The 14,902-nt window shown below is 53.3% G+C and overlaps 1 protein-coding gene across 1 annotated transcript in view; it reads right to left on the reverse strand.

Moving 5' to 3' along the window:
- Grk3 (G protein-coupled receptor kinase 3) overlaps nucleotides 1-14,902 on the reverse strand; it is a 114,248-nt gene that overhangs the window by 78,194 nt on the left and 21,152 nt on the right. The window contains exon 2 of the mRNA XM_026408535.2: nucleotides 12,320-12,396. Coding sequence (XP_026264320.1) covers nucleotides 12,320-12,396 — 77 coding nt within the window. The remainder of the gene's footprint in view (nucleotides 1-12,319; nucleotides 12,397-14,902) is intronic.

Raw genomic sequence — 14,902 nt, forward strand, 5'->3', positions numbered from 1 at the left:
TTCCCTGAGAAGAGGCACCTTCCTGCACAGGGGCCTGGGAAGTTCTTTCAACTGCTCAGCCACCCAGACACTCAGAGGCTGCTGCAGCCAGGGTCCCTGGGGGCTTGGCCACTGCTCCAGATGGCCGCAGACCCTGGCGTCAACCACGTGGGGCTGGTTCTGCAGGGCAGCGGGATGCTGGGGTCAGGAGGTCCTGGAGGCTCCGCCAGGATTTCACAGGAAGCCTGGGAGGCCGGGCAGAGGGAGCAGGGTCGGAGTCCCCTTCCCAAGAGAATTTTTGACAGTCTGTTACCAGGACCAGGAAGGACATGGCACAAAGGCAAAAGGTCAGCTCCTCTAAGTGACAATAGTCCTACTGTGCGCACCATCACAGGGGACCTGCCATTCTTATGCTGAGGAGGATGGAGGGACTGAGTTCTCAACAAGCCTCGGTAGCTCTATTCCCAACCACTCCAAACTGGAAACAACCCCGGTGTCCGTGACCAGGTGAACCGTGGCGTGTCCACACAGAGGAACACTGTTCAGCAGCGAGAGGGGCAGGACACCGTGCTCCGTCAGACAAGCCAGGCTGGAAGGAGTGCGTCCCGTTCCAGCCCCTCTGGGTGAAGTTCCAGAAAGGGCCCACGGAACCCGTGGAGGCTGAACGTAGGTCCAGGCTGCCCGGCTGGGCAAGGTGACACCAAGGGCCAGAGCGTGCTTTGTAAAGGGCGACGACAGCCAGAAGGACTCAGCTGCAGGTGCGGGGAGCACAGGGGGGGAGACTCGGCCTCTGTTCTCCACACTGATGCCCCTTGCTGTTTGCATGTGGGCCCATGAGGTTGCTCGAAGGCACACACCGGCGCAGACCCTCTGCACCAGCACACAAGTGACACCTGGAGTCTCCCACACGCGCATCACCTGGGAAGGAATCAGGTGTTTGCTGAAAAGACCAAACTGAAAAGCAGCAGGGGAGCAACACTCCCACACCCAAACCCCCCAACTGTTCTTCCCGGCCTCTCCAGCTCCAGCTCCAAACTCACCCGTTGGTTTAAGGCCAGAACCACAACCCAAAGTGCCTTCCATCTTCTCAAACAGTCATTACCTACAGGCTCAGGAGGGGGATTCCCAAGACCAGCCATGATGTTTTACTTTGATCTTTCACCCATGACCAAAAAATGAAAATTTGAATAAAAAAAAAAAAACTCCAAAAATAAGAGCATTTTGCCAGGTAAGAACGCTGGTGCTCCACACGCTGTCCTGGTGTCCCTTCGGTGTCCCAGGGTTATGAACAGTCCTGCCGGCCTCTGCTGAAATTGCTGTCCTGACCCAACTAGAAGGAGTGCCCCGGGGGGAGCCGCAGGGAGCCCCTGGATGAGGACAGGACTCTCGGCCTCATGCAGATGCCAAGGGCCTGGCGGGACCCCACGCGGCCCTGTGCCCCCGCACCACCTCGACCCCAGGAGCAGGCTCACCGCCCCACACGGCGGCCTCTGCAGTCCCCACGGAGCCTGAGGACACTGAGCCCACCCTCCACACACACCCCGCCCGCCACCTCTGCGTGGACACGAGACGACTGCACCTCCCGAGGGCTCCACCTTCGCCATCTGGGATGCAAGGACCTCTCCCCATCCCCAGCCGCTCCCTGCTCCAAAAGCCGGCCTCAGCTCTCAGGGCCTCCCCCTCCCCCCCTCCCCAGGCTTCCAAAACAGCCAAACTGACCCTTGACCCTTGACCCACATGGTACGGCCCCAGGGCTCACACTGTCCTAAGCCCTCTCTCCCAGGGACAGCCAGACCTCCCACCTCTGCCCACCCAGCTCCTAGCATCCTCACCCCCCAGCCCCTGCCTCAGGGGGCTGATGGCTCCCCCTGGACACAGCACCCAGAAAAACACAGGGGGCTGGCTCCTCACCTCCCACCCGGGTCTTTGTTCTGTGGTCCTTTCCAAGGCCTACTGCGGACCCCAGCACCCCCACACCACCCCCGCACCTCTCCAGGCTGAGCGGTTCTCCAAACATGAGTCCCAGTGGGGACAGAATATATTTGCTGGTCTCACACCGCTCCCCCCCCCCCATCACACACTTTGTTCCCTGAGGCTTTTCTGGCGCCTGGGGTCAGGCATGGCGGAGTTACAAGAAGAAGTACGTTTCTAGCACAATCCACGATCACTGAGAGACTCCTCCCCACTCCCCAGCTTGGGCTTTGACTGGAAGTAGAAAGGCTAAGACAAATCAAGAGGATGTACCCAACCTTCAGAAAGATATCTGCAAAAGAGCCAAAGTCAGAGGTTTTTTAGGACACCTTGATCTGCCACCTGGAACATGAGAACCCAGGGAGGACCCTCACCCTCCTCAAAGGACCTGTTACCCTCCACGGCCAGTTGACACAGCTGGTGGATGGCTTCCCAGGCAGGGGGGTCCCGTGGCTGCTCCACGTTCTCCAGCAGTAGAGAGGGGCTAACGTTGCTAGAGCATATGCATTTTTTTCCTAAAATACATGACCCTGACAGGCAGAGTGACAAAATCCTGTGCAGTGGCAATGTGCCAGGCTCGTCCCTTGGCCAAAGAGCTGGCCCCCACATTCACCTCGGGGTTTAGATTCACACCTTAGAAAAATGACCAGCAGCCCCGACCATGCACCTCGGGGTCCCTGGGCTGTTGAGGTCTGGGGTTTCGCAAACACACTTGGTGCCCGTCTTTGGCAGGGTGGCCTGGCAGGCGACGGGAGAGTTCTACAGCCTGATGCTAAGACTTCTCCATGAGCATTTGTGTTTGATGAGGCATTTCCCAGTGAAGGTCTCAGAGCATATTTGATGATGAAATGTCTCTTGAAACAAAGTAGACAAGCTGTGGGGATCCTTTCACACGGCCCCAGACCCTGGGTTTTAGGATGCTGTGCATTGGGTGGGAACTGCACGGTTCATGCTATTGGAAGGGAGGGCGGAAGTCCACAGTGAGCTGATCTCCAAGTTAACCTTTTCAGGTTACAGACAAGGAAGGCACATAACTTCTACTCCAGGATGACCTCCAGCCCTGGCTCTGACTCCTGGGAGTGTGGCACAGAAACACTCAGCCTGGTGGTAGGTGCACGGGGAGCCATCGGTGTCCTAAGCTAACAGCAACTCCTACCAATCATGGAATCCAAGCAGCCCAGAAAAAATTAATAGCAAAGTTGTGAAAGATAACCTAGATCTGCCAGCCCACGGGTGCAGGCTGCAGCGGCCATCTGCCGGTATTCCTGTGGCTCCAGTGATTGGCGGGTAGGCGTGCAAGGATTGTGTTACACCAACAAGATGTACCTTCTCTGAATTTTTATTTTTTCTGGAAATGATCATTATGGCTGCTTTTAGAACTTGCATAATGAATTGAAGAAAGAAAGAAAGAAAAAAAAAGACGACCAAGTTTTCTCATTGTACTGGTGTAGCCTTTTTATCCTGTTTTATCCTTCTTGCCCAAAACCTCTCGGATGTCCCACATTTTCCAAAATACAGAGGCTGCAGCTCAGGGCAGGTGGCACCTCTCAGCTTGTGCAGACGCCAGCGTCTTTCTTCTCTGGGCAGCAGTTTTGTCTCAGGAGCCCCAGTGGACACTGTGCAGAACCCGTGACCTTGAATGACCTTGGTTTCCCCTGTGACCGGCTGCCTCCTGCGGTCCCCGCCTCTCAGCTGACAATCCAGTCTGCCATGCTCAGCCCAGGGCTCACTCCCCATGGGAGGGCTCTCCTGCCTCTCTAACCCTTTCCCTCACTGGGAGTCCCAGGAGCCCTGGATAATTGATGGCAGGTTCTTTTCTCCTGGCTCTGAGCCAGAGGAGGTCTCACAGATAAGAGAGGGCGGGAGCCTGGGGCATTTGTCAGGGGAAGGCCCTTCCCTGTGACAGAAGCAAACACTTCCACACAAAGTAGAAACAAAAGGAAAAGAGACAGAGCCAGTTCCTAGGTTCAGATTTCCCTGGGGAAGGCCCCAGGCCGAGGGTTCACTTGCTGCAGTTGAACCCCAGGCTTTGGGTAGGAAGCCGCCCAGTTATAAGTGTTTTCAGATTCTGCCTGTCTATTCTGTTCTCAAGTAAAACACTACAGTCAATGATTTTGTGAAATATGCAATAGATTGGCAGCTTTGTCCCTTGAAACTGACAAGGAATCGAAAAATGTTCTGCTTGGGTTTCTAAGTATTTTTGTGGTTTAGTGTACATTTTTAACAATAAGTACCTATGATGTATTGGTGTCCACCTTTATTTCTACAGAGACTGCTCATAAATGTTTTCTTTTTTAAAAAAAGGACCTGTAAGGCAGTAATTTAAGTTTTACCAATGTGTTCTTTTTTATCATAAGACATATACTCTTATCTTCAAAGCCTATGGCAAATACAATGTTTATGCCTTGGCCCCAAAGAACCAAATATAATTGATGCATTCTGTCCAGGTAAATGTTCTTTTAAATCAAAAGGATTCAAATCCTGCTGGGGCTGGGCCTGGGGCTGGGGCTGGGGCTGGGCCTGGGGCTGGGGCTGAGCCTGGGGCTGGGCCTGGGGCTGGGGCTGGGCCTGGGCCTGGGCCTGGGGCTGGGCCTGGGGCTGGGGCTGGGCCTGGGGCTGGGCCTGGGGCTCAGTGGTGGAGTGCTAGCCTAGCATGCAGGAGGCCCTGGGTTCGATCCTCAGCACCACATAAAAAGCTTCAGAAACTTAGGAACAAATTTACCAAGACGGAGAAGACTGAAAACTACAAGGCAGTGTTGGGAGAAATTAAAGAAGACCTGGGCCAGAGGAGGAAGTGGAGCTGGTTCATGTTCACGGACTGGAAGGTTTGACGGCATTGAGATGGTGATTCTCCCCAGATGGCTGTAAAGATTCAAGTCAACCTGGGTCAAAGCCCCAGAACCATTTGTTTCCTAGAAATTAAAAAACTGATGTTAAAAAATTCATCTGGAAATCAAAGGACCAGAATACCCAAGCTTGGGGGTGGGGAGGACACAGTGGGGATTGTCATTTCCTGCTTCCTAAGCTGGCCCCAAAGCTGTCGCAACTGACACAGGGAGGACCTGGCATGAGGCCAGACAGGCAGGTAAATGGCTCCAATCAGCAGTCCAGAGATAAGTCCTGACATTTATGGTCAGTTACTTTTCAACAAAGATGACCGAGACAATCAATCCGCTGGGAAAAAGAAAATCTTTTTTGACAAATGCTTTTCAGACAACTGGATACCCACCTGCAGAGGACAGGCCACCTGAGACCTCTGCCTCACCCTGTGGGTAAGAAGTCACTCAGAATCAACCAGAGACCCAAATGTACAAGCTAACACGAAAATACTTCTAGAAGAACAGAAAAAGGCTTTACACATTTCAGTTAGGCAGAACCCTCTTTGGTAATGACCCTGAAGTATGATTCAGAAGAGAAAATGTATAAAGTGAACCTCGTCAGTATTCAATCTTGTGCTTCAAGTCATCATTAAGAAAATGGAAATGAGCAGACACCACGTGGAAGGAAATATCTGTAAGCCACATGTATGACAAATAACAAGAGACAGAGGTGATCCCAGGTTTCAGATGGGCAAAAAAAGTCAAATAGACATTTCACCAACAAAGTACTCAAGTGGCTATGAGCACAAACGTGTAACATCATCATTGGGAGGGAAATACAAACCGAGACCACAGGGAGACACCAGGTCACTTCCACTGGACGGCTGCAGCCAGAAAGAGCGGATGCCCAGTAGCTAGAGGATTTGGTGCCTGGAGCTCTGGGGTCTGACCTGGGAACCTGAGCCAGTACAGCCCCCTCCAAAGCCATGTGGTCATTCCTGGAAGATCAAAGGCAAGTTGCAAGCCTGCAGTTGTCCTCCCAGGTATACACCCAAGAGAAAGGAAAACATTTTATGCACAAAGTAACTTGTATGCAAATATCCACAGCAGCCTATTCAAAATAGACTGATTGTGGAGACAAAACCGACCGTCCATCACCTGGTGAACAGATCCACGGGTGCTTCCGCCACACAATGGGATGCCACACCGCAACAGAGGGACGTGGCACTGACACACTTGGTGGGAGGACACACCTTGCAAAGTTCAGGCACAGAGAAGGGTCAGACACAGAAGACCCGGGGCCACAGCCGCCTGACTCCATGTTTATGAAATGCCAGAAAACCAGATCTACTGAGGCAGAGGGCAGAGGGGCGGCTGCTGGGGCCGAGGGTGGGGCCGGAAGTGACCACCGTGGACACGAGGGGTCCCTCTACAGCACGGAAATGTTTTAAAATTGTGGTGATGGTTGTGTAGAAATTTAATAAGAATCATTAAATCGTGTAATCACAATAGATGCATTTCACAACACAAAAACTATATCTTGACGTATCTGTTTTTTACCAAAAGAATCAGTTTTTTCCTAACAAAAAAATTCAGACACCAAATTATTTCACACAAATTCAAAAAAGATGAACATTCAAACTCTGGATTAAGCTTTGGAGCCAGTGTTATAAAATGCAATGCCTCCCAGGACAGCACGTCATGTAATGTTTCATTGACACGATGCTCCTTCCACGGAGGAATATCCTGGGCATACTTTGCGTATTAAGTATCTATTTTGGAGTCTCCTTATGATTTGAAACATCCTCCTTTAATAGGAGTGAAAATGGAGACAGAGAAGCAAACTTGGCGGTCCCCAGGCAGATGGATTTATCAGATGCCTGCCATGTGCCTCCCTCGCACAGGATGAAACCACTATTTCAACATCTTCTGGGAGAGAAGAGTAGCAAAATAATCTGAGCTGTAAATGATAAGTTGATTTTACGGTCTGTTCAATAACCCATATCCCCTTAAAACCATCCTCTCCATGAGTCAAACTGAGAATGTTGAGAGGTGTGAGTTTTATTAACAGTGAATTAGGACTCAGTTTGATTGACATCTCTTAAAATGTATGATTCCTCCACAAGGAGAAGCCGGGGGACAACAGTACCTCCTGTTTAACCCTCTGTGTTGAATCCTGGCACATTCTGTGGCTATAGTTGTTTATTACTCTGTAAAGATCACTGCAAACTTAAGACTCTCAAGAGCAATATCTGCTTTGCATCTCTCAAGGCACGGGTCAGGTGGGCTGCACGGGTGCCGCAGGTCTGGGTTCTTACCCAGGAACTCCAGGCTGCTCCAAACTCACTGCAGCCACTGGCAGCCTCCCTGGTGGAAGGACTGAGGTGCCTGGGGATCACCCTCACTCCTGGTGATGCCCATTTCCTCTGTCCTGCGGTCCCCGTCTGCAAAGCCAGCAGCAACTGGAACCTGTCTTCTGACCTGCTCTTCCGGGGGCCACTTGGGACATGCCTCTGTTAAAGGGCTCGCAGAGCAAAGGAGCCGGCAAAGACCAGGAGCTTGCTTACAGGTGCGCGGACTCCTCCCTGGGGCCCCTCCGTGGCTCCCGGAGTACCACCCGCGGGCAGCGGCCATCCTGCTCACAGGGACCTTGCTGCGGGAACTGTGTACAGCCACCTGCACAGCCTGACTCAGGAGTCGCAGCAGAAGGGCAGGAGGAGCAGGACAGTTAGAAAGCTCCCTACGGAGGGGAGGGAGACAGGAAGCAGAGGACAGCAGGGTGAGGAAGAGAGGGGACCCCAGCCCGACCCTCCCAGCACCGCTGCCCAGCCTCTCCCCCAAGATGATGAGCCTTCAGGTCAGCGGACCCGTGGGGACACAGCGCAGCTCAGCTGCCTCCAGACCTGGCAGGTCCCTCTCCTGGGCGCAGCGGGCTGCTCACGGCGGGACCTTGGGGGCCGTATTTGGACCCAGATTAAAAACCAAAAGTACAAGGATATTTTTAAGATAATCAGGAAAACTTAAGATAAACTCAAGTGTTGCACTAAGAAGCCTTGGGAACGCTGTGGCTGGGTAAAAGTGCTGTGGTGACATAAGGACGCGTTCCGGGTTTTTGGAGAGGCCACTGGGGTTGATGTGCTATACGTAGGTCAATGGCTTTAAAGTACTTTAGTGACCACACAAAAAAGACAGAATGGACAAAACAAGGATAAGTAAGATGTGGAAACTCTTGATTCTCGGTGGCTTACATTAATGTGTGTGTGCGCGCGTGCACATGTGTATATCCACACTCCGTACACGGATGTGCACACGTGGGCTCACTGCTGCAGTCTGCTGTCGCGCCTGATGAAAAGTTTTGATCAACAGTTTGAAGAGATTCCCTCGCAGAGGCCTGACAAGAGCCGGGGCTCTGGGGACCCCCGTGTGTCACTGCCGATCCCCATGCTGAGCCTTGCAGCAGGCACTGCTGTAGTCCCCATCTACAGACTGGGAAAGGACAGAGCAACCACTTCAGGACGCGGCCCACAGGCCTGCCAACCACCGTGACCCCACCGGGCGTCAGAGGCCAGGGGATTTCAGGTGCTGTGGGCCTGCACCTCACAGAACAGGTTCACAGCCAGCTCAGAGGCCGGAGGGCAGCCTCCAGGCCTGACCGGGGTCTCCACAAGCCACAGACAGGGGACAGAGGGGAGACCAGGGAACCAGAGAGGAGTATAGGGGAGTGGAGGGGAGAAGCTGGAGAACATCAGGAAGGACAGAGGGCAGGGAACATGCTGGACTAGAAAGGCGGAAAGAAGAGCTGGAGGGTCCAACAAACCCCCAGGCCTCCTTCCACTCCTCCCCAGCCCAATGCCAGGCAGAGGTGGAAGGCAAAAGGACAGGCCAGACAGACAGGACACGTGACGCCAGGGCAAGGTCCACCCGTCACTCGCCCCCTCTCCAGTCCGCCTCCATCCTTCCCTGGGACCATGGCCCTTCAAGTCAGAGCTCGGCTTCTCCTCACCAGCTCCAAGCTCAGGAACCGGGAAGGAGGAGAGGGGAAAATCATGCAGAGAGGCCAACTTTTTTTTTTAAACAACTTGGCCAAGATAAAACTCCTCCCCATCAGTGAGAGGAGAACCCACGAGGCTTCACCCCCAGGAGCTGAGGCTGGCCATGTTGACCTCAGACTGTAGGAGCCCGAGCTCCTGGGCCAGGGAGCCAGGCTGTGATGCCAACCACGGAGAACACACTGGGGGCTGGAGGTGTGCCAGGGGGCACAGACGGGGTCCGGGGCTCAAAGGAGAGAGAGGGACAGAGGACACAGAGGACGGGCCGGCCCTCAGTGCACTGCAGAGGCCGGCGGGTGCTGGGGTGGCAGCCTCACCCCCTCGACCAGTTGGGTCTGAACGGGGAGCCTCCCTCCTTCCACAGCAGCATCTAGCCACAGGCCACCGAGCAGGGGCAGCCCCAGCGTCCCTCAGCTGACCATGGGTAACCAGGACACGGCACAGCCACACCACGGGGGCTACGGCCCTACAGAGAGCAGGGGAGCTCCGGCGCAGGTAGACCCAGGCAGACAGGGAGGGCGTGGCACAGGGGTCGCCAAGTCAAAAGGCCACTCGTGCCGCATCCCACAGAGGCAGGAAGTGGATCAGTGGTTGCCAGGGGCTGGGCGGGCAGGGGGATGGGGTGGGCGCAGAGACTCTGGAGAGTGATGAAGACGTTGTAAAATCTGACGGTGGAGCCCTGTGCTGCTCACCCACCCAACACGGGAGCTGGGCGCGTCCAGTGGGGTTGAGTTCACGCTCTAAGAAATGCATCTCGATAAACCCGCAAAGAAATTTGCAATTTTTGACTATCAGTAGAGGGATGATTACTTTCCCTTCCCTTGCAAAGGTTTTTAGAACAAAATCAGAAGCAAAAAAGCATTTCACATAGATGAGAGTGAACCAAACACCACAAAAATAATAAGAGAGCAAACCATCCACCTCCTCTGTTACCGGCCACGACCTGAGGCACAGGGTGAACTGGGTCTATGCAGCGGGGACATTAGCCTGCCACGGGCTCCCCTCAGAGCCACACTGCGCCTGCTTCTCCACCCCCGCCCCCATAGTGACTCTTGACCATGGGACTCTAAAAATCGAGGAGAACTGGGGATCGGAAGCCACGTCCCTCCCTTGGGTCAGTCTACACTCTCTCGCCTGCAAAGAAAGCCCAGAAGGATCTGGAAGAACCTGTGGTCTCACAGAGACCTGGCAGTCTCCATGACTTCTGGGGACAGAAGTGCGTCACCCTCCCTGCCCAAGGGGGAGTGGTCCCAGCACCCCTGCAGACGCCAACCTCCACGGATGCTGTTTCCACCTTAAAAGGCACAGATCTGCCCGTGAAGTCAGCGCACCTCCCGTGCACTCTGCACCACCTCTAGATCCCTGAGACTATGAGAGTGGTTTTGAACACGGCTGTCGTGCTGTAGTTAGGAGCCGGACTGTGACCCTGAGCCTCTCTCTGGAGCCCAGACACGATGGGTGATATTTTCCAGCCGTGGTACGGAGATCCGTGGATGCAGAATTCGTGGACGTGCAGGGCTGACTGACTATAGACCCAAATGGAGTTCCAGGGCACGGTGATTTCTTAGAATTTTAACAAAGTCATTTCCTCCAGCCATAAAATAATTTAAAAGCTGAGACACACGCTCCCCAGCAAGCCCTCCAAGTGGTGTGGGTGGCAAGCCAGGCACAGCGGGGAGGAAGACCCAGCACCCACCCGCGGCCACGCTGACTGCACCTGCAGACCCTGGACCAGCCTGTACCAGAGTCAGCGCTGCGGGCAGCCGGGCTACCAGGAAGGCCCCCGGCAGGCAACCCAGCCCTGGCTGAGAGGGAAGCGTGTTCGGGAAACACGGGGACAGTAGGAACTCTCTACAGGGACCAAAAACAAGAAGGTGGCAAAAAGGCTGTAGGTCTAACCCGACCGGAGAACAGTGCCCGTAGACAGACCACCAGCTCTGGAAGGTGGATGAGCCCATGTTCCTCATGGGCTTGGAGGGCTGTGGTCACAGGGAAGGATGGTGGCAGTTGGGGGCTTCACCAGCCCTGGAACGCCACACTACAGAGTTCCCAAGCAACCCTGCCTCCCTGAGCACCGTTAGTGAACCAGAGCACCCCTGCACCCCAGGACACCTGCACCAGGACACCTGGACACCCCTGCACCCCAGGACACCTGCACCCCAGCACCCCAGCATCACAACACCAGAAGAGACCAGCACTGGCTAGAATTGGGCATGACCAGGAAGAGATGGTCCCTGACCTCTGTCCATACAGGTGGTGTCCTGGTGACCCACAGAGTAGAAAGTTGAATGACCTACAGGGTAAGAGCAGTGCAGTGTTTGGGCTGGGAACGTGGCTCAAGCGGTAGCGCGCTTGCCTGGCATGCGTGCGGCCAGGTTCGATCCTCAGCACCACATATCAACAAAGATGTTGTGTCCGCCGAAAACTAAAAAATAAATACTAAAATTCTTAGTCTCTCTCTCTCTCTCTCTCTTAAAAAAAAAAAAAAAAAAAAAAAAAAGAGCGGCGCCGTGGTCCTGATGATCAGGAAGTGCATAAGAGACCACCCACCACAGAAACTGATGGTGTCCAGTGACCGAGCCCCACACGCTGGAGGAGCCAGCCGCCCTTGGGAGACGTGTGCCAGCCCCCGGCGGCCATGCAAAGCCAGCAGCAGGAGAGGCTGAGGAGCTCTGAGCATGAGGGAGGGGAGCCCCACACCAGGGCCCAGGGACCCAGAGACAGCTCTTTCCTGGCTACCAGGGGCCCCATCCTTTGCCTGGACGGTGGGAACTTCCAGGAGCAAGCTGCGCCCTGCAGGTGCATGCCAACCCCCCACTCGGGCCCCAGGTGTTTTTGTTTCTGATAAGGGCTCCAGAGAACAGGACAAGGAGCCACTCACACCAGCCAAAGTCGCCCCCTCAGTCTTCTAGTGACCTGGTGTGAACTCTGCTGACGATCACCTCACTAGATGCTTCTCGGTCCCGGGAGTTCCTGTCCCCCGTCTTTGAATATGCGATGCACGGAGAAGCCTGATCTTGAATTCAGCGTGCCCAGGAGTGTGCGCACCTCTTTCGAGATGCTGAGTCTTCCCAGGGTGCCCAGGGACATGTGCCCTCTCTGTTCAGGGAGTCGTGCTTTGGGAAGTACCCAGTGCACCCCTCACATGCTGCAAGTAGTCAAGCCCTCCGACCTTCACTTCCTGGCTCTGCTTATCAGCTCTGCATCCCCAAGAGGTGAACCTCTGTGTTCAGCTCCACTTTGATTTTGGGCAACCAGCCCCCAAGGAGACTTAAAACCCAGCTGAACTCGTCTGTTTCCCAATAGCTCATTCGCAGGACGCATGATGAGAAACGCAAGTAAGCATCAGGCCCCCTACTAGGTGCACAAAATCTCCTCCATTCCCACCAATAAATAGCTAGGAAGGCTACGGAAGCGCCAGGGGTTATATTTATAAATCACACAGCCCCGCCTGACTTCACCACTGCAGTCACCGCAGGCCACGGGAGCAGCAGGACTCACCGATTCTCTGATTGAAAATCTTGTCGAAGGTTATCTCATTTCTCTCCTCGAGATACTTCTGCATCACGTTCCGGATGCTGAAAGAGAAGACGGCACGTCTTTAACCACACGGACCTCACCGAGACAACCATCCCCAGGAGGGAGCAGGGAGGGGGGCCTTCCCAAGACACTCGATATAGGGGAGACCCTTCCTGCTGTCACAGGGGCCGGTGACATGGCTGAGCAGATCAAAGCCAGCAACTTCCTGACTGGCCAGCCACCTGCTCTCCCGGGACTGGGGGCCAGCCTTCCAGGTGGGAATGCCACAGCACCCCTGGGGGCCCTGGAGACCCTTCGCCCTCCAAAATGGTCTATGTGCCTGTGTGCACACACACACCAACACACACACACCAACACACACACACCAACACACACACACCAACACACACACACCCACACCAACACACACACACCAACACACACACACCAACACACACACACCCACACACACACACCCACACCAACACACACACACCAACACACACACACCAACACACACAGCCCGGAGCGCACGACACACATGCACAGGTCCCGCTTGTCACTTCATGAGCTTCTTTCTGAAACAAACGTTTCACATATATACAGAGGAGCTGCTGGGTCACAGGTGTGCACCACCTCGCCCGGCTGTGTTGAGCTTTAATATAGAACAGAGACAGCGAGATGCAAAAATGGAGAAGGGATGGATCATTCAATAAGTGTTTATTCAAATGGCATAAGGAGAAGATAGAATCTCCAGTATCCAGACAGTGGAAATGAAAAACGACTCAGCATCACTCTAAGGTGTAATTTAAACATAATTAAATGTACATACAGTGGATATTGTTCAATGAGCCTTTACAAATACGCCCTTGCAACTACCCTCTGATAGCAGGTAAAAAACCTTCCAACCCCCTCCTAAAAAAGGTGCCCCTTTGAGCCCATTTCCCTGTATTCTAGATCCACGCAGCCACTGGTCTGCCCTCTGTCCACACGGGTTACGTGCTCCGGTTCTAGACTTCTAGGCAGAGGACAGGATGCGATGGGTCTTCCGTGTCTGGCTTCACCCACCTGCTGTGTGCCACCCCTCAGTCCCTTTCCATGGCACGGAGCATGCTGCTCTGATTAGCCCACAGTCAATTCACGCATCCGCCTGTTGATGGACATCCGTGATGCTTCCAGTGGGGGGCTATTAGGAATAAAGGTGCCTCAAATATCTGTGTATTCATCAACTTATGGGTGTGCGTTTCCATGTCTTAGGGTCAACAGCCCCAAATTGAAATTGTTGGTCACGTGGTGAAGTGGTGTATTTTACATCCTGGGGAGTGGCGGGACCACCTCTGTTCCAAGCTGGGCTCCCACTTTACATTCCCATCGACGGTGCAGGACGGCTCCAGGGCTCCGTGTTCTTGCCAACACTTGGGTTGCTCATCTTTTTACATTTAGCCACTCTGTTGAGCATGCAGCACCATCCTATTTTAATTTGTCTTTTAACTTGCATTTCCTTAATGGATAACGGCAATAAGCAGGTTGGTACATGATTATTGGAATCCATACACCTTCTTTTATGATGTGTGTAGTCAAATCTTTTGCCTTTTAGAGGAACTGATTGTTCAGTGGTGAGATGTCTTTATGAAGCCTGGCTCCATAGAGAAGGGCTATGTCAGATTCCGTGATGCTAATATTCTCTCCCAGGTAGTGCCTTAGCTCTCCATTTTCCTCAGGGAGTCCTACCAAGAGTGGGATAGTGAAGCTCTTCCATCATTTCTTGGTTATTTCTTTGATGGACACTATGCTAAGAAGCCGTGACACCCCAAGGTCATGAAGATTTTAATCTGAATTTTCCTCTAGGAGTTTCAGCTTCTACATTCAGGTCTAATTTCCATTTCAGACTGATTTTTGTGCATAGTGTAAGGCAGGAATTGTCATTTCTGGTCTCTTCATAATCCCTAAGTGTCCCAGGGTCACTTGTTGAAAAGGTCACCCCCCCCCCCCCGCCTCAATCATCTTGGTCCTCGGTTGGTTCAACACCCAGAACCTGCAGGTCTACCTTTGGACTGACCTGTGGCATTGATCTTTAGGATTCTCCTTACGTAAACACTGTATTGTCTGAAGTGCTGTTTTGCTAACTTCTCAAGAAGGTGGATTGACAAATTCAAATATCTCTAAGGCAAGCATTTAAAGCCCGGGATTCCTTCTCGGCATGGACTGAGCTGCACCTCACGGATAATGATTCATTCTATTTTCATTTTCATTCAATTCAAATTATTGTCTAATTTCCCTTGGTCCTTGTTCCTTGACCTGTGTGGCTTCATTTCCAAACACGTGGAGACTTCCGGTTACCTTTCAGTTATTGGATTTCAGTTTAGTTCTTTGGTGTCCACGGAGCCTATGCTGAGCGAGTCGGTTCCTTCCAGATTTGCAGACGTTCGTTTCGTTGGTTGGAATGGGATGGGGCTTGTGGAGTATGAACAGAATGTGCGTGCTGTCGTGGGACGGACCCATGGGTGAATGTCAACTGGGTCCAGCTGGTTGATAGTGTCCAGAGATTTTTGTTAGAGTCTGTAA

The sequence above is a fragment of the Urocitellus parryii genome, chromosome 3 (genome assembly GCF_045843805.1).
Source record: "Urocitellus parryii isolate mUroPar1 chromosome 3, mUroPar1.hap1, whole genome shotgun sequence".
NCBI classification, from domain to species: domain Eukaryota; kingdom Metazoa; phylum Chordata; class Mammalia; order Rodentia; family Sciuridae; genus Urocitellus; species Urocitellus parryii.